The sequence below is a fragment of the Myotis lucifugus genome, unplaced genomic scaffold, assembly GCF_000147115.1.
Source record: "Myotis lucifugus unplaced genomic scaffold, Myoluc2.0 scaffold_6, whole genome shotgun sequence".
Lineage (NCBI taxonomy): Eukaryota > Metazoa > Chordata > Mammalia > Chiroptera > Vespertilionidae > Myotis > Myotis lucifugus.
This window is the reverse complement of record NW_005871054.1, coordinates 11,247,415-11,268,306: the sequence shown is the minus strand read 5'-3', so window position 1 is coordinate 11,268,306 and position 20,892 is coordinate 11,247,415. Positions and strand designations below refer to the sequence as shown.

General features: G+C 41.8%; 1 protein-coding gene across 2 annotated transcripts in view; it reads right to left on the bottom strand.

Annotated features, from left to right (window-relative positions):
* The window catches only part of FSHR (follicle stimulating hormone receptor), a 129,791-nt gene that overhangs the window by 19,105 nt on the left and 89,794 nt on the right, over positions 1-20,892 (bottom strand). Inside the window, exons 4-6 of one of the 2 annotated variants that reach the window (XM_006083364.1) lie at positions 19,595-19,669; positions 2,097-2,168; positions 848-925 (exon numbers count right to left, since the gene is read on the bottom strand). In XM_006083364.1, the coding sequence (XP_006083426.1) occupies positions 848-925; positions 2,097-2,168; positions 19,595-19,669 (225 nt within the window). The remainder of the gene's footprint in view (positions 1-847; positions 926-2,096; positions 2,169-19,594; positions 19,670-20,892) is intronic. The other variant, XM_006083365.1, reaches the window with a different exon arrangement.

Genomic DNA, 20,892 nt, shown 5'->3' with positions numbered 1-20,892 from the left:
CCCCAGCTGGTCATATTATTGTTTTGAAAAGGATGAAAATTCTTTCCAGACTGAAACTTACCTTTTGTACACATTGGCATATTAAAAACATATGTATATATTTTAAAATAATACAACAATGTGTGAAATAGAAAGATAAAATGCTTTCCTTACAGATGTAATTGCAGTTACTGGTTCCCTAAAAGTCATCTGTTCATCTGACTTCCAAGGATCTCACAAACACTTGGGGAGCCCCTAGTGCCCTGTTTCTTGGCCGTCTGGGGAAGTGGCTACACTGCCACTCAGGCTCCTGGCACAGAATATTAGAAGGTAGTTCACTAATGACACAAAGTGCATTAAGAACTTTCCCAGAAGTCAGAGGGAATAACTCAAGCTCATTAAAAAAACGTGATTGTTCCAAGAAAATGAGAAGTCATCTTATGCTCAGCGTGGGGCTGAACGGAGCTGCTTCGCATAGTTCTCAGGGAAGATTCGTATCTTCCTGGATTCAGCCTCCTTCCTGTCTTTTTCTTTCGGCAACAAAAGCCTTGCCAGGCAATAACTAGCTTTATTGATGCGTGAGCTATTCTGTCCTTTGGAACAGATGTTGCATCACAGGAGACCATCATTCAAAGAGCAATTTTAAATACTTGAATCACACCACAGCTTCATACATTATTAACACGATTCCATGTTGTGATTCTGAAATGCAAAGATGGGCCATGAGAGAAAAACACAGAACCAGGGAGAAATTTAAATGGTGAGATGCCAAAGTTACCCAGACGAAAAAGGAGTATCCTGTTATGAGAGAGATGATTAAATGAAAAACCAAACGGTCCTCCACTGGATTTTGTTTTTCTCTACTTACAGAATTAGACTTTCAAAACTCAGTCCCATGAAAGAATTTCTTCCCACTGTGTGGATGTGTATATTGTCTTGAACATCTCTAGAAGAAAGTGCAGATGGATTAGAAGTTTAGTTAGCTCCACTCATGTGACCTTCCCACTTTCAGTTACTCGGCATAATGTAGTCTTTAGCTGAGGTAATGTTTCAATCATATCTGAACAATGATGAGTTCAAAGTTTGGGAAATAAATGACATCTAAGTTATCTTTAGTATATTAGTTATTAACAATGGAATTATATACATGTAAGATATTCTCTTTGAAAGTTTTCTTAGCTAATTTCACTGTGTTAAGATCCTAACATTTATTGTTCTTGTCTCCACAGCTGGTGTCTGCTCAAATATGACAAAACACCTAAGCTGACCTTTCAGCTCCATCCCAAACTCCTCCATTCACCTTAGTTGGGCCTTCATCTTCCTCCCACCTCCATCCCCTTCTTATGCCAGTTTCCTGTCTTCTGTTCTTCTGGGGTCACAGGAAAATGTTATCATTGGTTTTTCTCTCCTGAACAAAAGGCTGGAGAAAGTCTCATTTTTCTCTCCTCCCTGTGGGGTCTGATCTAACATATAAACATAGAAGTAGTAAATTGCTCAGAATAATGGGAGAAATTTTGGGAGATTCTCTATCTTTCTTTGTTCCTCCCGATCTCCATTTCCCCTCCTTCCTCCTTAGCTGCTTATGTCCCTACTCCCCCACCCTACCATTTCCATTTCCTTCTGGGTCTGTTCAGATTCTTACAACTTCACATTATACATTGCCTTTCTCCTCCTCTTTCAAAATCAGGTGCCTTGAGAAAAGGCAAATACATTATGTCACTAATATAGTTTGAATTTGTTTGTCAGGTGGTTTCTTTAGTCCTGGAGCAGCATGGGCATTCTGGGGGGAAGAAGAGAGGATGGTGGAAGACAGGGACATTTCAGGGGAAACCATATACCAGGCACTAAATAGCGAAGGTAGGAGAGACTGCTTGGTTTGCTATAAGCCGGCTCTGTTGACACCTGTCTTATTGAGGAGCCTGCTGACTTCCTCCAGACTGAGAATAGAGGCCTTTAGGTAAAACTAAGGCCACTCGCTGTTTGCCTTCCTATTTCTGCTCAGCCAAAACAACATATTTGGAAGATGCAGACTAAACAATGTGTATTACAGGCCCAGAGGCTGATGGGCAAGACAGCTCCCAAGTAAAGTGTTGGTAACCGCTCAAGGAGAAACTTACAGTAGGACCTTTTGGAGAGATTGAATCTTGTGAACAGTTGGAAAGTGCTTAATACCCGTGTTGGATATTAACCTAGAGAGAGAGAGAAAATGAGAATGAGGTAAAATAAAACTGGCTATTTTAACAATTGCTAAAGTATAAGCTTTTTATGTTTAAAATATTAATTTTGAGCTATTAGAAAAATGTACCAGAAAATCCCATAATAGATATAAATCATGCTTACATTTTCTATTTTAAGGTTTTAACTATGGTCTAGTAAGCTATTGAATCCTTAGAGAAGAGAAACGTGCACCTCAGGCCACAATGCAGACTTTTTTTTCAAGATTAAGAAGTCAGTATGATCCAAAAGATTAACCAAAGGACTTATATGCATATATGCATAACCAATGGGCACAGACAATAGTATGGTGAAGGCCCGGGGTGGGGGGCAAATATGGGCCACAAGGAGTCAATGGGGAAAAAAGGGACATCTGTAGTACTTTCAACAATAATGATTAAAACCAAACCAAAGTGTGTGATTTTCAACTAGATAACAAAATTTTCCCAAATCATTTTTTGTTTCTAATCTCCTCATATTCTTTGGAGAACTGTCTCTTCTCCATTCCAAATTATTCGGTTGAGATTAGAGCATGAGTTCCATGCCTCTCCACAGCAGAGTATGCATGTAACTGTCTCCTGGGAAAAGGTTGGAGTCTGGTTAGAGTTGAATCCATTGAGAGACAGTCCGTGAATTTCTATAGCTGAAATTGCAGAGCTAGTATATATTTGATAATATGAGTTCAGAGAGTTTGATTTGGGGGGAATGAAACAAGGAGGGAGGAAAGATAAGTAATACCAGGATAAGGTATTGAGTTGGCCACCACAATTGGTGACTGGTACTTAATGCCAAGGACTTGATTTAGAAGTTTTCAAAAAGGATCTCAGAACTGTTGCTCTAAATAAGGGACAAGGGAAAGCAATTATCTATAGACTACTATTTCCTGTTGGTCCAATGTGTCCTGATGGTCTGAACTCTCTGCTTCTGCCTCGCCCACAGAGTGCCCAGTGAGTTCCTACTGGGTATCTTAGAGTGGTATGAAAGAGTGGTAATCCCCAGGATAGAGTGGTATACAAGGCCAGCCTGGGTGCTGTTCAGTTTGTACCTGCATTGAACTGGTTGACATTTGGGTGAAGCTGGGTGCCACAGCAGTGGTGAAGAAGGTTTTCAAGTGGCATCTGAGAGTTGTCTGACACTGTTCCTCAGCGTTTCCCTCACTCTTGTGAGTTACTCAGAATCCTTCCCATACCTCCCTGCTCCCATTTACCTTTCCTGTGTGTGGCTTCCTAAGCCAGAGTTGGTCATGATTGCTTCAGTCTGAAGAACCTTCACTGGTGCTCTCATCATTGTGAAGGATTGTGTCTTTGGGGGCTTATTGTTTTAGAGTAGTCTTTGGTGTCTTGTTCTCTGTATTTAAAGAGTCAGGGAATTCTTCCTATGGGCTCCCTGTAATGGTTCTCAACTCTTTTGGTCCCTCTTCATTCCCAATTATCTATATAGAACCCATCTTGGTCAATTCTTCTTTTGATTATGTACTTCAGCCACCCTTGAGATGGTCTTCCAATGCTTTTTATTTGGGGGAAGGGATTGTTAACATGCTATACCTAGCACCTGTGAATTTATTTCTGTTCCTGAAATTTTGCCTTTTCTAAAATGTCATATCAGTACAATTATATATTGTGAAATTTTTGAATCTGGCTTCTTTCACATAGTATAACGCACCTGAGATTCTTCCATGTCGTGGTGTGTTCATTGCATTTTTTGTTGAGTAGTAGTCCATTGCATTGATATACCATAGTTTATCCATTCACCTTCATCATGAAGGGCACATAGGTTGTTTCTACTTTTTGTGGTTATATAAAAAAAGCTTTTTTAAACATTTGTGTACTGTGGGAGGAGGGAGGGGAGGGAAGGAAAACATTTTTTATTGGGTAAATAACTGTGAGTGGGATTTCTGGCTAGTATGGTAAGTGAATGCTTAACTTTGTTAGAAACTGCCAAACTGATCTCCAAAGTGGCTGTACCATTTTGCTTTCCCACCAGCAATGTATAAGAGTTCTAATTGTTCTATATCCTTTGGTTATTTTAAAACATATATTCTTTGAATATAAAAGTAATATCTATTTATTGTGAGACTTATGGAAAAATTTGGGAACATCTTCAGAAGAAAGTAAAAATCATCTCTAGTTTCACTACTGAGAGATAACTTCTGTTAACCTTTGGAGTTTGATGTGTCATCCAGAACAATTAGCTTTCATGGTTGCTTTCTATAACCTCTGCGATTCTACTCATTCCCAACAGAAACATTGCCATAACTAAATACCTACTAGCTTGGCACAGTCCTACTCCACATTTGTTATTTAATCATAGCAGCCTTTTATTTTTAGATCTCTTCTCATGTGTCTATGCAACATTCCCTTAATGAAACATCAAAACAAGGATCACATTTAATATTTTCTGACAATCTATTAAATCTGTGTGTAGATTTGGAATGCATTATGTGTTCATAAAATATTGAGTTAATTGGTTGATGTTTCAAAGATGTTTCTTGCTTTTTTTCACCAAGAATGTATCAAAATTCTAGTTAACATACTTGTCAGGTATCACTGCTACTTGGAGTAATTAATCTTAAACAGAGGCAGGGAGGTTTGGAGGCCAGGGATCAGGAGAACCAACATGCCAACTCTGGCCTAAACTGGACACAAGCCATTTCATATCTCTGGACTGGAAAGGTTGTGGACTGAGTAATATCAAGTTAGACACCTCTGTGCCCTGTTTCACATCTTGCCTGGTTTCCTGCCTCCTGTCTCACACTTTCATAACTGGGCCCATTTAACTCATACTCAGCTCAAACTTGGCTCAGTCTCCATGGAAACCAGACTCCTTAGCAATCAAGGGGAATTTAATGAGCCCAAGGGCAGGATTTTAAAGAGTTCATCCCTATTAGCCTGGCTGCATATTCTGTTTTGACCTAATATTCTGGTTTAACAATTGGGCCCTGGTCCTATTCTCAAGGCAAGTAGCAGAGCCTCAAAGCTAGCAGTTCTGGTGCTAGAGGATTGGGTTCAAGTCCTGGCTATACCACATTTTAAGATGTATGGCCTTAAGGGGATACCTGAAGCTTTTAGCTCCTTCACCTTGTATCCAGGGAAATGATAAATTTACCCTACAGGAGAACTTAGCACCACATCCAAGGTCATGATCCAGCCTTATATTCCATTTGCCATAACTGAGACCAATCTGATATCCGTTTTCCCCTAGGAGCATGACCTTGCTTCTCCTTAGTTCTTTTGGGTACTGCAATGCTGTTTCTAGATCTGGTTCTTCATTGTCTCCGTGGGCCTTCCATGATGCCTGAGTGGTCTGGCTTGTTATCTGCTGCCTGATGCTCCTTGTGTCTTTCTGGAACCACTGGAAGCCACAGCTAAGTCTCCCAGATTCTTCTTTCCTCTTTTCTCTAACTTATTCCTCTTCCTTCTGTTAAACCTGCCTGGATCCACCTTTTTCTGTCTGATTCTGTTTAGTCTCTGGGTCCTGATCATATCATCACCTAGAGGTTTGTTGGCCATCTCAAGGGCAATTACTACAAAGACTTTACAAAATTGAAAGTGATTTATACATTTTTAAAACAAACATACAAGTGATACAAATTTATTGACTTTTTCTGTGATGAAAAATGGTTGTCAAATAGTGTTAAAAGACAGATATTTTCAATTAGACATATTTTATTTGTATCGTTAAGTGAAAGGTGATGTATCAATGAGGAGGAATAAAACAGCTTTTGAAAGAAATCTGTGGCATAGAAAGCATTTTTAAAATGCATGGAAATGGTTAATTTATTACTGAAAATAATGCATGTCATCATTTATGAACACTTTTGCATATTTTTAAAAACAAGGAAATACAACTTTGTAACCTATTTAAGTTTTTATTAGGTCTTGCATACTTTCATGAGAATTATAAAAGTGTACATCTTATGGATTGTTGGTAAGAACATCTGATTGACATTAGGAAAGAAAATATACTAGCTAACTTTCATAAAAATATTTGCATAAAAGTTTAGGAGTTGAACACTAAGCATGAATCAAGGAGGCGGCTATAGGCTTGCATTCCATTGTATCTACTTATTTCAGTGAAGTTTTGTTCTCAGCTTTGACAGCCATTGAAATCTAGTATTGATATGACCTGTGAATTGCTTTTCTCAGTGTTAAACAAAGGATCCTATATAATAAAAGCCTAATATGCTAAGTGTCAGGTCGTCCAGTTGTCCATTCAACCAATCAAAGCATAATATGCTAATGATATGCTAAGGCTGCTCAACTGCTCGCTATGACATGTACTGACCACCAGGGGGCAGATGCTCCAACTGGTAGGTTAGCTTGCTGCTGGGGTCTGGCCAATCGGGACTGAGAGAGATGGGCCGGACATGCCCTGGAGCCCTTCCGCATCCCTCCCAAGTCCTGATTGTGCACCAGTGGGGTCCCTTGACCTGGCCTGCACCCTCTTGCAATTTGAGCTGAGGTGCCCCCCCTCCCCCCGCCAAGTGCAAATTTCGTGCACTGGGCCTCTAGTTAAAAATTAATGAGGCACATCCTATGACATTGATTTCTTTAAAGTCTTGTTATTATTACAAATGTAGTGAAAGTAAAATAGGCTTTTTGTGCCATATAAAATGGCATATGAGGCAAGATGTAAATGTAAAAGCATATTATTTAATTCATTTTTATTTATACTTTACAATATTATTTTTGTGTATATTTTGCAATGCACACATTTATACTGCAATTGCATGTGCATCTGCTTATAAATAAATACAATTATTTTGGGACAAGTTTTCTTTCTTTTTTTTTTTTTTTGGCTGATGGGCTAAGGAATCAAGACTATATTGTCCAATGCATAGGATGTTTTGCTTGGGAAGATAAGCCTGAGATTCTGAAGGGCTGCCAGGAGGAAATGGTAATAGATTTGTGCTGTGATGCTCTGGAAAGTAGGATTAATAATAATAATGGCCAACATTTATTGAACACTTCCTCTGCACCAGGCACCGCGCCACGCACTTAACATTGATTATTTTATTTATTCCTCTCCTTTACCTTAGGAGACAGGTATCATTACCATCCTCATATCAGAGTGGAGGGGGCCCAGCTGAGTGAGCTCAGGTATTTTTGGATGGCCCCCTTTAGATTACGCCTAGGGCAGGCCGGTCAGAGGCTCTGAAAAACTTCTCTGTAGTTGTACAGAATACATTAGTCACAGGATGAGATCCCTATCCTAGCCCAACCATTAACCTCTACACATACCATGTCTGGGTAAAAAGAAACCATGTTCTTTAATGGCCAACCAAATCAAAAGGAAACGAAACTGAAGATGAACCTTTGATAAAAGGTGTGTTTTTTAATGTACAAACAGAAGTTTGTGTTGGGCTGTTTTGCAGCTCTCACTATTGGTTGTTTGTTCTTTCAGCTTGGAGCATGCTACCGGATCCCTTTGGGGCTAGGGCGGATCTCAGTGTATCAGGATGTCAAAGTCCGAGTTTTCCCTGACACACCAAACTATGAGAGGTGCTACATTCCAGGTTTCTGGCATCCAGTTGCACATTTTTTTTTACCGCTCATTCCTATTGGACATGAAAACAGTATAGAGACCTTGTGAGAAGGGTTTCTGGAGACAACTGTGAATTTGCCCTTCCCGCCATGGGGAAAGGTGGGAGCTGCTTCACTTGGGTTGAGAGAAGGACTTTAAGACCAGGTGGCAAGGTGCATGGCTGTCCCCTCCTGTTTGGGGGGCCCAGTGACCAGTATCTGACTTGGGCCCAAGCAAGAGGCTGGCTAAAGTGGCAATAGCTTAGCCGGGATCGGCAAACCGCAGCTTGCGAGCCACATGTGGCTCTTTGGCCCCTTGAGTGTGGCTCTTCCACAAAATACCACGTGCGGGAACGCACGTACAGTGCAATTGAAACTTTGTGGCCCATGCACAGAAGTAGGTATTTTGTGGAAGAGCTGATATTTTGTGGAAGAGCCACACTCAAGGGGCCAAAGAGCCGCATGTGGCTCATGAGCCACGGTTTGCCGAGCCGCAGTTTGCCGACCACTGGAGTGGACTGCTATTTAGAAAGTAACCGGAGTCCTAGGACCCAGTCACAGTTCTGACCCAGCCTCTAACAAGAAAAGACTGGAAAATAACCTTGCTTCATATTTGTGTAGCATATATGACCCACAGAGTTATTTTAGAGTACCTCATCTGACTTCACAGTGAGTTTCTAAGATGAGCAGAATTATGATTTGCACCTTATAGAGAAGGGAGGCAATGCTCACAGAGAGTAAATGAATCGCCCAAATGTCTAGACTTGAACAAGAAAGAATAACAGTTAATGCTTACCAGTGCCCTTACTTCCATATTAGGCGCCATTGTAAATGTCTTTCCTACAATAAAGTCATTTAATTTTGCCCACAACTCATGAGGCAGGTATTATTAGCTCCATTTTGTATATGAGGAAACGGAGGCTTAGAGAGTTTCAGTTAACTTGTCTCTTAGAAGGTGGAAGAAAAAATCTAGGCATTCTGGTTCCCATGCCTCTTGCTGATTTCTTTCCATTATACCACATTGGCCAACAAGGACTTTCAGAACCTAAAGATCTCTCCGGGTTAGACCTATGCTAACAGAGCGTTGCCAAGTGCTACTCTTTTGAGACCTTCCTGGATGCTGATGTAAGAATAACTTTAATCAAACTATTAATTCGTGGTAAGCAGTTACTTTTAAATTACATAGGGGAGTTGCAGAAGAGTTAATATTTTAAACAGTTTGCACACCCTTCCCCAAACTCATTTCTAACATTAATTATTTAGAAAGCTACTTCTTAGGTATATTTCAATTTAGCCTGTGTAGGTGCTCACAGGTCCTAAATGGCAAACGTGAATGAAGTGTCAACATTGTGCTCAGAACACTGGGTCCACTTGCATAGGCGTCATCCACACCCTACGCTCTAGGTATGTGGTGCTGAGAGCAGGATGTACTGGGTGGGAGTCAGACATTCCTGCCTTCAGTTCTCGGTTCTATCAAATACATAATCTCCGAGTTTCAAAAAAATCCTCATTTGTGAATCAGGGAAAATACAGGCCTCACTGTTTTGGAAGACTGGAAGATGAGATGAATTGTGTGAATGAGATACCTAGTGTAGGGTCTGCCATTTAGTAAGTAGTGCTCAACAAGTACCATTTTCCCTGCCTTCCTGCCCCAAGATCATTTCTTATGTCCATTCTGTGAGTTTGGGCAATTCAGTCATCCCCAAACCTCAAATTTCCCATCTGTAAAATGGAGCCATCCATAAATATCTCACAGGGCTTTTAAAAGTCTACCTAAGTTAATACAAAGTGAAAGTACTTCCTAAATTATGATTCTGTCCCCTATCCCTACACCACCCAGCAATGCCTCGAGCGATTAGTAGGGCTTGCACTCATTTGCTGTTTTGAACTTTTAAAGTTCTCCCACTCTGACTCATCTCCTTCCTTTCTTACATCGGCTTGAAGGACAGAGGGTCATTCTTTTTCTCTCCACTTCACTGAAGGCCCACAGAAGCCTGGTTCCTTGCTTACAAGTTCTCACAAGCAGGGGCAGGACTGAGACCTGGGCGTGTGGCTCTCCTGTAAGGAGAAGAGCTTCTCCTGGTGTCCTGCCCAGTGAATCTGTGTTCTGGTGGCTGCTGTGGTTTGGCTGTTGTCTAGAGAGACTGCGCTGGGTGAGCTTTGTGAGAGAGGCTGCTGCCTAATTTCTTCCCATGCACGTCTCCCAAACATCCTGCTCCCTCTTCCTAGCACTACTATCTTTGAATCCCCAACTCATCGCCTCTAGAACTAGACATTATTTGTGGGGTGTTTGGTGTGGGTGAGCTCATGATTAAACGGCAGCAGATTGTACAATATCTGCTGGAGATGAAAATTCTCTTCCTTAGAGCATTTGTTGCTGCAGTGTTCACATGCTGTAATGCCCCAAGATATTTCTCTAAAAACAGCAGCTGCTACCCTCCACCACCCAAATAGAAAGGTTCAACCCGAACACATTCCCATTGAGGGCCCCCTGTGTGGGGCTGACCCGTGGCAGACCCTGTACTGTGACATAGCTTTGGCTTTAGATTAGAGGTCAGTGGAATCAGGTGGTGACTTCTGTCACTTCATTGCCCTCAGTCCTGAGCCAGCCGGACCACATTCCTCCTGCAGCCGGGCCATGGAGAAGACAGAGCACATCTGCCCAGATGGACAGACTGACTTTGGGAGCATTCCGCTAGAATATGCCTGTGTTCACACCCATTGTGAAGGGTAAAGCAGAGGAGATGAATGAGGGCAGAGAGGAAAATAATGGGCCCCTCAATAAGTGTGGCAGAGGATTTGAGAACAGGTGCATGAGAGGTCTAGATCACAGCCAGGATCCTCTGGAAGAAAAACATGAATGGTTGAGGGCCTTTTTTGTGCCTGCCACTGGGGATATAGAGATGAAGAAAACCTGGTCCTGACCTTGGAGTGGCACAGAATCTGGTAATTGGAGTTGACACCCTCCCCCCTCTCATTGTCCAGCCTACCCCTGCTGCCCACTGTACTTCCCAGCCTCCTCTGGCCCATCTCTGCTTCAGAGTCTGCCTTCATCCCTACAGAGATGTGACTGGTTCCTGTATTCGCTCTAAATCTTATGTGTGGCCTCTCCCAGAGGTAACTGCAAATCTAAAAGGGCCTGGAAGGATAATAAAGCCATAGAAAACTCTCAACATGGAGGCTGCAGTGGTGGAAGAAGCAGCAGCAGTTTATTTTCCATGGGGGCTGGGATTCTCCTGACACCCCTTCAGATCCTGCTTACTAAGCTGTCTTCCCTCCTGCCTGTGCCTGATCTGCCTCTCCAGTGCCCGCCCGGGGGCTGTCTGCCTCCTAAGCCTCACCTCCACATGCAGGGCCTCTACGGCCCTGCTGGGGCTGGCTGTGCTCATCCATGAGGGACCGAAGTGGCAGGGGTTCATCCTACCATTCCTTTAGTTCCAGGAGTTGAGCTTTGGAGAGTAATTGGTAGCTGGTTTAATGTGCCCATAGGATCTCAGCTGGAATCCTGGAGAGGAGCCTGAGCTGGGAAATAGTGATCTACAAGATGCTGGATCCTCTTGTCTCGGGGAGGGGCTTTCTCCTTCCATACTGGGTCTGAATATGCTGAACTCAGGACAGACAGCGACACTGGGAGTCCCAGCTTGATGAAGATGACAATTAGACACCAAGGCTTAAAGAGGTCATCGAAGATGTAGAGTCCATTTTCCTCATTTGACTAACCTCATGAAACATATTCTGTTATTTCCATTTTGCAGATGAAGAAACTGAGACTTAAAGCGTTTAGTCCAGCGGTTCTCAACCTGTGGGTCGCGACCCCTTTGGGGGTTGAACGACCCTTTCACAGGGGTCGCCTAAGACCATTGGAAATCACATATATAATTACATATTGTTTTTGTGATTAATCACTATGCTTTAATTATGTTCAGTTTGTAACAATGCAATTGGGGGTCACCACAACATGAGGAATTGTATTAAAGGGTCACGGCATTAGGAAGGTTGAGAACCACTGGTTTAGTCCATCATTGTCTGGGGGTGATACTAGCAATGAGGAAGAAATTGGGCTGATTTTACACAGCTAATCTGAGACTCCTTTCTCTCTGAGCCTTCTCTAGACTTGTCCTTATATCTGATTTCTGTTGATGACAGAGACAGATCTTATTTCAAAATAATTGAGCTGAGGATACACCTACCTCATAAGAAGGTGTAGCCTGAGAAAATATAATTCAGAGACTCTGCAGGTGGGTGGAGTAGATGGTTACCTATATGCTATATGAGTGGCTCCTGTAGGAACTTTTCTCTCTCTCTCTCAGAGCCCCTTGCCTGGGAGTCTATCATGATCAGTTCTTGGGCTTAGCATTGCCTTTTCCAGGCTTCTTTTTTAAAAATACAAAATCCCCTGGAAAGAATATCAAGACCTGAACATATTGATGTGAGTTAATGGATCAACTAATTATCTTGCAGATGGAAAGGACCTGGTCTTCTTGCAGGAGAAGGCACACTGGGCAGGTTAGAGGAACAAGGACGAGAGGTTACTGGCATAAAAATGTCACCTTCTTTCAGATCAGGCCCTCCGACGAGAGGAGGTCCTGCCCTCCTTGAACTGACATGTTCAGGCTAAAATCTGGCCCTGAACTTTAGTGTTCCAGAAGGGAAATCTGGCCGTATTTTCCTCGAGTTGACAATGGCAGGCAAAGTTGGCTGTGCTAGATAGATTACTGATAAAAGAAGCAATTGTATAATTTCCATTGTGCCCTAATATCCTCGTAGTCATGACAACATGTTTAGATACTTATAATGCTGACAACCAGGGAGGTAGCTAATAATTTCTTCCCAATCATCACAGTCCCTGTGTAAGATGACTTCTGGCCCAGACTGAATTCTTGATGAGTGCTGTCTGCAGGATGATTCTGTGTGGAAAACACTGGGGTTTACCAGATGTGAGTGGGCAAAAATCACTGCAGTCACTTTGTCCATGTCTGACATAGAGGTGCATCATATACCAGTGATAGTTGTGTGGAAATGTGTCTCCCATTACCTTTCTATTTCTCCAGATGCCACCATTAATGTACCCCTGGATTATGGCCACTTCCTCTGAGCAGGACTCCCTTGAGTGTATCTATACCCTGCCAGTAGTCAATCCACAGCCCAAGTCACTGTCACCTTGCCACTCTTCTTCTCAAGAATCTCTATGGCTTTCTCTTTCCTACTGAAGTAGACCTAAATGCCTCTGCCTTAATGTTTTTCTAATTTTACCAAACCCAAATATAGTCATACTTCTTTCTCTCCAATGCACACCTTTAAAAAATCTTTATTGTTGAAAACACTACATATGTCTCATTTTTATCCCCTCCAGCCTGCCCCCACCCCAGGCCTTCACCACCCTATTGTCTCTGTCCCTGGGTTATGCATATATGCATACCTTTTTAGTTGGGACCCAGTTTCTCCCCATCCTCTGCCTATTCCATAATGGTTCTTTCACATTTTTGTTTTCACTCAACTACTTTTTCCACAGGAAGTTTCTCCTTCCTTACTATCTTTTTAATTTTTTCCTATCCTTCAAATTGCAGCTAAGTTCACTTTATTCCCAAGAAGCTTTTTTTGATGAGTCCAGCCAAGGCATTGGGTTAGTACTCTTGTCTATTACCAGTACCACACAGCTCTACAGATGTGTTATTATTTTCAGGGGTTAATGGTTGATAGTCTTTTCCCCCCAGAAGACTGTGTTCCTTGAGGTGAGCCAGAGCTGTCTACAGATGTCTGCTGTATCTCTCATAAGGCCCTCCATCCTTTCTCAACCACCCTTTCTAAGGCATCACTCTCCGCTTTCTTTGCTTTATTTTTCATTATACCACTTTCACCACATGACATTATCTAGCATTGTTTATCTCCTCAAACAATAAGCTCCATAAGGGTAGGGGCTGCATTTGCCTTGTCATCTTTTGTACACCCAACATCCACAACAAAGCCTCGGATGTACTAGGACTTCAATAAATGAATGTTGACAGAACAAATGAGTTTGCATTCATTGGCCAATTCACATCCATAATGATGCAGAAATGGGGAGGCACCAACCCTTTCCACCATGTGTGTGGCTGCCATAACATGTAAAATTTAACTCCAGTATATATCATTTCCAAGCCACCATAGAAAGTGTTGCTGAATAGCTAATGTTTCAGAGTAATACAGTCTGTAGGGGCACTGCACATTCCTTTCAGAAGAGCCCACTGACCAGGGACCACAGGCAAGGCTAGCTTACTTCTATAAAATGCATATATTCTCTTACTGTGCTGCTTACTCTTTGGATTGCTGTGAGGTTTAAATGCAATAAAGTATGATTTTAAAAAAGCATTAAATTGTAAATCAACATAAACATGGGAAGCATTAGCTAACCAGCTGACAGTGTGAAGAACTGAACTTTATTTTGATGGAGATGGTAAGAGAGATTGTGGACCACAAGGTTGGAACTAACAGTACAGGGAAGTTAGGAGCCCTCCATTAGAACTCTGCAGGATAATGTACTGTTGTTTGTTGGAAGGATGTTTATGGATATCTCAGGAGTTCAGTAAGAAGGATGCCTTTGTCCTTAGAAAAATACAAATGATGTATTTCCATGTTTGAATGCTGATCAGTGGATTCGATCCAAAAGAAACAGTTAAAGAGGCCTTCAAAATCTTATAAATATTGGAAAGGGAAGGAGATACCACCATCATCACCATGATTATCATTGAATTAATCCCTACAACAGTCTCAAAAGGTAGGTATTATTCCTTTAAGAAGAGGAGAGAACTAAGGTACAAAGAGATGAAGTTCCTTACAGGGGCTCCCTTAGCTAATAAATCACAGGGCCAGGAATTTAATAAGAATTGCTAACATTTACTGAGAATTTTCTAAATGTCAGTCATTCTTCCAAGTACTTCATTTAATGCAGTCCAAGGATGCAGACAGTGCTATTCCCAAGTTAAAGAAAGTAAGACTGAGACTTAGAGAAGTTAAGCCAATTATCCAAAGTCACACAACTAGCAAGGACAGAAGCTGACACCTGGCCCAGACAGGTGGCAGTGGAACCTGTGTGCTTCCTTGCTACTGTATACTACCTCCCCAGTCCCTGCCCTTCATGCCTTTGCCATGCAATGTCCAACAAATGCTTTTATAATAAGAAAAGTTACTTTCATTATCCCCACAAACCAAATGAAAGAGGAATGAAGGAAAGACAGAGAGGAATTTAGGGGCAGGAAAGAAATAGCGTGAATTGCTGAGGTGAGTCCCAGTGAAAGAATCTCCAGGAATTATCCCCAACTGGAGAAAGCAGAGGGCATGTTTGCTCTTAGCAGATATCCTAAGGAGGTCTGACAGGCCCACATGTGAGTGGAAGGTGATCATCAGTTAGATGGGGCCTACCAGTGTGTGTGAAGGGTTTGCTAAGATGGGATTATGGTTTATTGAGTAGCAAAAAGCAACATCCAGCTGCCTGAGAATTACATTGACAGGATGCAAAGGCAAGAGAATATTGTATGAACCTTATTTATAGATCAATAGGTAATCTTTCATACACAAAAGGTCAACTTCAGGAAGGTGGAGTGATAAAGAGAGAAACATTGCCTGCAAGTACAATATTGATGTAAAAAAAAATTCACCCAGGTGAATTCCTTGATATATATTCCTTTAGTCAAAGTACATTTCTTTATTCATGAGTGTTTTCCCTAACCACTTTGGGTTCCTCAGTGAAGTATGAAGGCAGTGATGAAGAATACTGATTTCTGGTTGTCTTGAACGCTGTGCCATAAAATGATCAACATCAAATGGAAGAAAAACATTTCTCAGTGTGTGTGTGCAGCAATTAGGATGCTCAAGTCCAATGACAACTCACCCCTACGCCTTCTAATTTCCTGCTTTGGTGGCTGTAATGATAGGCATTTATCCTGGCTTAAGGAAATAAACAACTCCTCAGTTCTACTGGTCCCTCTGATTTCTTCATCCATTGTGTGTGTGTTGTGTTGTGTGTGTGTGTGTTTTTCTTTTCTTTTAGCATGTACTTCATCATCCAAAAGAATATCTGAAATCGTTGCTGTCTACCTCTGCCTGGTTGCTGGATGGTAAAGTTATTTATGACTTCTGCTCAGACACTAAGTGTGGAAGGAAGCTTAACTGGGCTTTGTTTCCATGATATAAGCTTTCAGAGTAGAGGACCAACCATGAATTTAGGTGATTCCTCGTGGCAGTTGGGAAAAGATTTCTGAATCTTGAATAGATATATTGCTAATGTCTTTGGATTCGTAGGGTCACTGGATGCCACATCCTGGGGAGGAGTGTGCAGGTGGGAAAGGCCCACCTTGGGAAATAAGTGAAAAAGGCTTAAGATGAACAACCCTTTGTCTCACCTTCCTGATGCAGATTTTCGTGGCAGTGGATGTGACAGACTTTTGGACACTGTAGAATTATGTAAGGATTTTTTTTTTGGAGCAGTCATGGAAGATCCTTTGACAATGACAGAACTCCAAACTGCTTACTAACTCTTTTCTCTTCCCAGTTAGAAAGCACATTTTAAATGCTCCGTGAACAATATTCTCCTCTCAGGAAAGGATGGAGCTGGAGTCGGTCACCTCCAGCTTTGTCTGAATGTGATAGGGAGCCAGATGGGAATGGGGAGTACTCAACACCTCAGTGTGAGAAAAGGACACCAAGGAGAGGCTGGATGCGATGACAGATGACACAGATTTCAGCCTCTTCCAGAGTCAAAGTCACACCTTTGTCCTCTGAGTTCTGCCAAAGTTTCCTCTTCTTCTATGCCCACATTCTTCCTAGTTCCTCCCCAGACCCAAGCCCCTAGAGAAAAGGCCAAGGGTCCTTGTTGATAAGAATGAATGGTGCTGGTCACAAGTGGGGGACAATATTGGGGTCAAATTCTGCATCAATGATTGTTTTTTGAAAATGTTATTTTGCAATGATTCTTTTTTTTAAGTTTTTATTAATTCCTCACCTAAGAATATGTTTTTATTGGTTTAGAAAAAGAGAGAGAGAGAGAAAGAGAGAGAGAGAGAGAGAGAGAGAGAGAGAGAGAGAGAGAGAGATCAGTTGCTTCCTATAGACACCCTGATCAGGGATTGAACCTGCAACTAGGTATGTGCCCTGAGCAGGAACTGAACCCACAGCCTTTTGGTGGATGGGAAGACACTCCAACAAACTGAGCCACCTGGCCAAGGCTGCAATGATTCTTCATCTCTTTATTCATCTGCTCCCAGTCTACCATTTTCACTGTTATTCATGCTATTATTATCATGGGCTATGGAATATGTGTGTGAGGGGGTGGTTTTCTTCTTGGGTTTATCCTCTGTAGCAGTGCTTTTCACTAGCCATATGTGATAGTATGTAAACTGGGGTGCCCCTTTGCATGTCCTAGGGCACTCTTGCTGTTATTGAAGGGTCTGTGCCTCCCAGATTTCAATCAGACTTTTCTAGGTGAAAAGAGAGAAGGAGAGAGGAATAGTAGTTGGGAAGTAAAGGAGGAGGGAAAATGAAATGAAAGAAACTGGGTAACAGGCACTAATTTATATTTGTATAGTTCTTTTCAGTTTGTATACTGAAAAACAATTTTGCAAAATGTTTTTGCAGGCATAGTCTTTTTTGGTTTTCACAACCACCCAATTTACAGATAAGGAAACAAAGTCTTAGAAAAGGTAATAGGCAGTCTAGTTAATAAATATCTGGAATCTAGTACTTCTGAGTATATATATTTTCTATACTGCTTAGGCATGTCCCAAAGTTCTCATTTTGAACTCATTCCAAACACTCTAGGTAAAAGCTAAAGGTCTTAGCTTTTCAATACTTAACTATTCAACACTTACAGGGATTTCCCTGAGGATGGACTTGTAGACTTCGGTTGATCAGAAATAATCATTCTACAAATAATAGTATATTTTAAAATGTCTTTTGAGAACTTTTTAGTATAAAATATTTTGTAAAAAACGTTTTCATATATAAAGCTCACTTGAGGCTCATGAGAGCCATGTACATCCCAGAAGTGCAGTGACTGGCCCAAGAGTAAGTGGTATGGTCAGGATTAAGCCCTAGATTTTCTGAGTCTAAGACCTATACCTTATTTGTTAATCCACATTTCCTCCACTTCTGTGCCTAATCTAGGCTAGCCTCTGCAGAGAGTATAGCAAAGTCCATTTTGGGAGCCTACACTCCCAACTCTGAAACTAGAAGTGACCATAACCCTAACTCTGAGCAGGACTGCCTATATAATTGATGGGGTTCAGTGCAACATGAAAATGCAGGCCCCCTTGTTCACAAATGTTTCTTTTAAGACAAAGCAGCAGAGAACTAAACCTAGTCTAAGGTTCTCAGAGTGTGGGGCCCTTTTGAGCACAGGGCCCCTGTGCAGCTGCACAGGTTTTGTGCCAACCAAGCAAGTCCTCCAACTGACAATTAACTCATAAGTGGATGACCTTGTTTTTTTTTGTTTGTTTGTTTGTTTTTTTCTCAGATCCAGGTCATATGAACTCTCTTCTGTGAAATTGTTTATTCCTTCAGTCAGTCTCCATTCACTATGGCACATAATGGCCTAGTGTTCCTTAGTATACCTACTAACTCTAGTTCTTATAGGTCAAAATTTAGTAGCTAATATGTATTGAGCATTTACTATGTGACAGATACTGTGCAAAACTTTGTATGCGCTTTAAATTGATTGCCAACATGGCCTCAATTCTGTCATTCCATGTGTTCACATACCTGGTGTTGTGACTTCAGCTTTTCCCATCAAGAAGAAGAGTCTGTTTCTGCCCCTCTTGAACCTGGGCTGGTCTCGAATTGCTTTGGCTCATAAAATTCACCAGAAGAGATGGTGTGCTAGTTCAGGGGTTAAGTCTCAAGAGGCTTGAAAGCTTCAGCTCTCTCTCCTGGAATCCTAGGCTGCCATGAGGACAAGCCTGTGCTAGCCTGCTGGAAATGAGCACCACTCGGAGGAGAGCTGTCATTTCAACTGAGACCATCCAGATCAGCCAGCCTCCCGCTGACCTGCCAACTATCTGCAGATGCATGAGTGAGCTAAGCTGAGGTCGGGAAAATGAGAGTCCTGTCAGCAGCACCATTTCTCTGATCAACTCACAGGTGAGAGAGGATAAGTAGTTGTTGCTTTAAAACTCTTTCTTATAGGGGAGTTGGTTATGCATCATGATTATTTAATAAGTAACAGATTTATTATTTCTATTCTCTCAACAAGGAAACAAGCTTGTTTGAGATAAATAACTAGCCTAGAAAAAGTTTGCTCCGTAGCCCAAATTCTTGTCTGTTATTTTGTGGGGCCACGTCATAGCATCCAGGGCTCTGTCAAGCCCTTGGCTAATTTAAAAGCTATTTAAGTAGAAGAAGCAGTATTTTTGCTGATGGGGGCAAGCCCGAGGGATGGAGCTCAAACACCAGGAATCTCTGCTGATCAATACCATGTCTATTATTAACCAAAACTTACAAAATCAAAAACTGTAATCTGTCAAAGAAAAAAATGCATATATGCAGAACAGAGGATGATGTCTTTGAGGTCGAGGTTGCAAGGTAAGTGCTAGCAGAAATTTTGGCTGCATCACATTAACACTAAATTAAGACTGAGTTCTGCAAGAGGTCTGTGTGACAGCCCATTAATGCAAATGGCATTCCTTGTGATGTCTGTATTAGTAAATGAAAACAAAATGCAATTATATTAGTGAAATTCACTCATTAAACTCAACTAAAGTTCACCAGCAAGTGTCTCTCCACCTCCACTTCTTCCTCATATCTTTGATAAAAAGCAACTGCTTCCCAGAGTAGCAAGTGGACATTTTGCTTAAAAGAGTATTACACACACTTTGATCATAGAGGGGGCACCAGAATACAGGAGTTCTTACAAATATCGGAGATTGGGCAGGTTCTGGAAGGCATCAGGGTCGATGTACAGCAGGTTGTTGGCCTTTTCAATTCTTCTATAAAAGAACATGAACATAATCTCAACAGTAAGGAACATTGCAGTATTTTTCACATTATGCAGAATATATCAAAGTCATCCATCCATCCATCCATCCATTTATCTATCTATTGTTTCAATAAAAATTGAGCACACATGCAGTGCCTTTTACTATGCTAACCCACACAAACTAAATATTAACTCTGTCTTGTTTAACTCTCATCACCAAAGTCCTCCTGGTATGTCCATTAGAGGCAAACAAAGCCCTGGCTGGATGGGTCATTTTCACCCTGAGCACAGCTGAGCCTTTTACTAGTAAGGATCTCCCAGGGTGTGAGGATGCTAAGAAGAGATGAGACCAATATGGGGAATGGAGCTTTTGTATGGTCAGCAGACAAAAGATAAAGGGATGGAAAACAACAAAATGGGGTGGAGAACAAAAGAGTGAAGAGGCAAAGGAAGACAAAGATTGGGGGCAAACAGTGGGCATCTCTGGTTTTAACCCTGAAATCTGAGCAGACAGTAGCTGAAGATATGCCAGTGATTCTCTTCCTGCTATAGACTGAGGCTGCTCCCTTGCGGCTGGTGGGAGGTGGTGACTTCTCCAGGTTGGCCTGTGCCATGTCCTGATCAATAGTTTGGAGGTGAGCATGTTCGAATTTGTATTCCAACAGAGAAGTTGCCATTTCCTCATCTTGCTGGATCAATGTATATTTGCAGAGATGCTGTGTTAATTACTTCCTCCTTGTTTCATTAGCTTTTATGTTGTAGTAACATGTAGCTACCCAGATCCACGTACCAGTTAATTGATCATTTTAAGTATAGTCAGTGCTACTTGGGGGTGAGCACCTCTCCATGTAGGAAAGAGCTGTTCCATTAGCTCTACTACCATTGCATAGGGGGATGTCTGCTTGACCCTGCGCAGAGGGCTGTCTGCTGTGTGGTTCATTTCTCTGATATTTCCTGTGGGTTCTGAGACTCTGATCATGTCTCCTTTTCCCACTAGGGGAAGGAGAGGCCAAGCAGAGAGAGGAGAAAGGATGGAGCAGGAGGGCAATGGGAAGAGGAAGGAAAGGCAACAGTTGCAGAGGATTGATGACAATGAAGGAGAAAGAGGGTGGGGGGGCGAGTGGGTGGTAGGAAGGAAAAGGGAGGGAGAGTCTGCCAAAATGGACAGACTGAGTGTCTGTCTTTCCTAAACAAAGTGTGTGTGTATGTGTGTGTGTATTACATGCTGGTCAT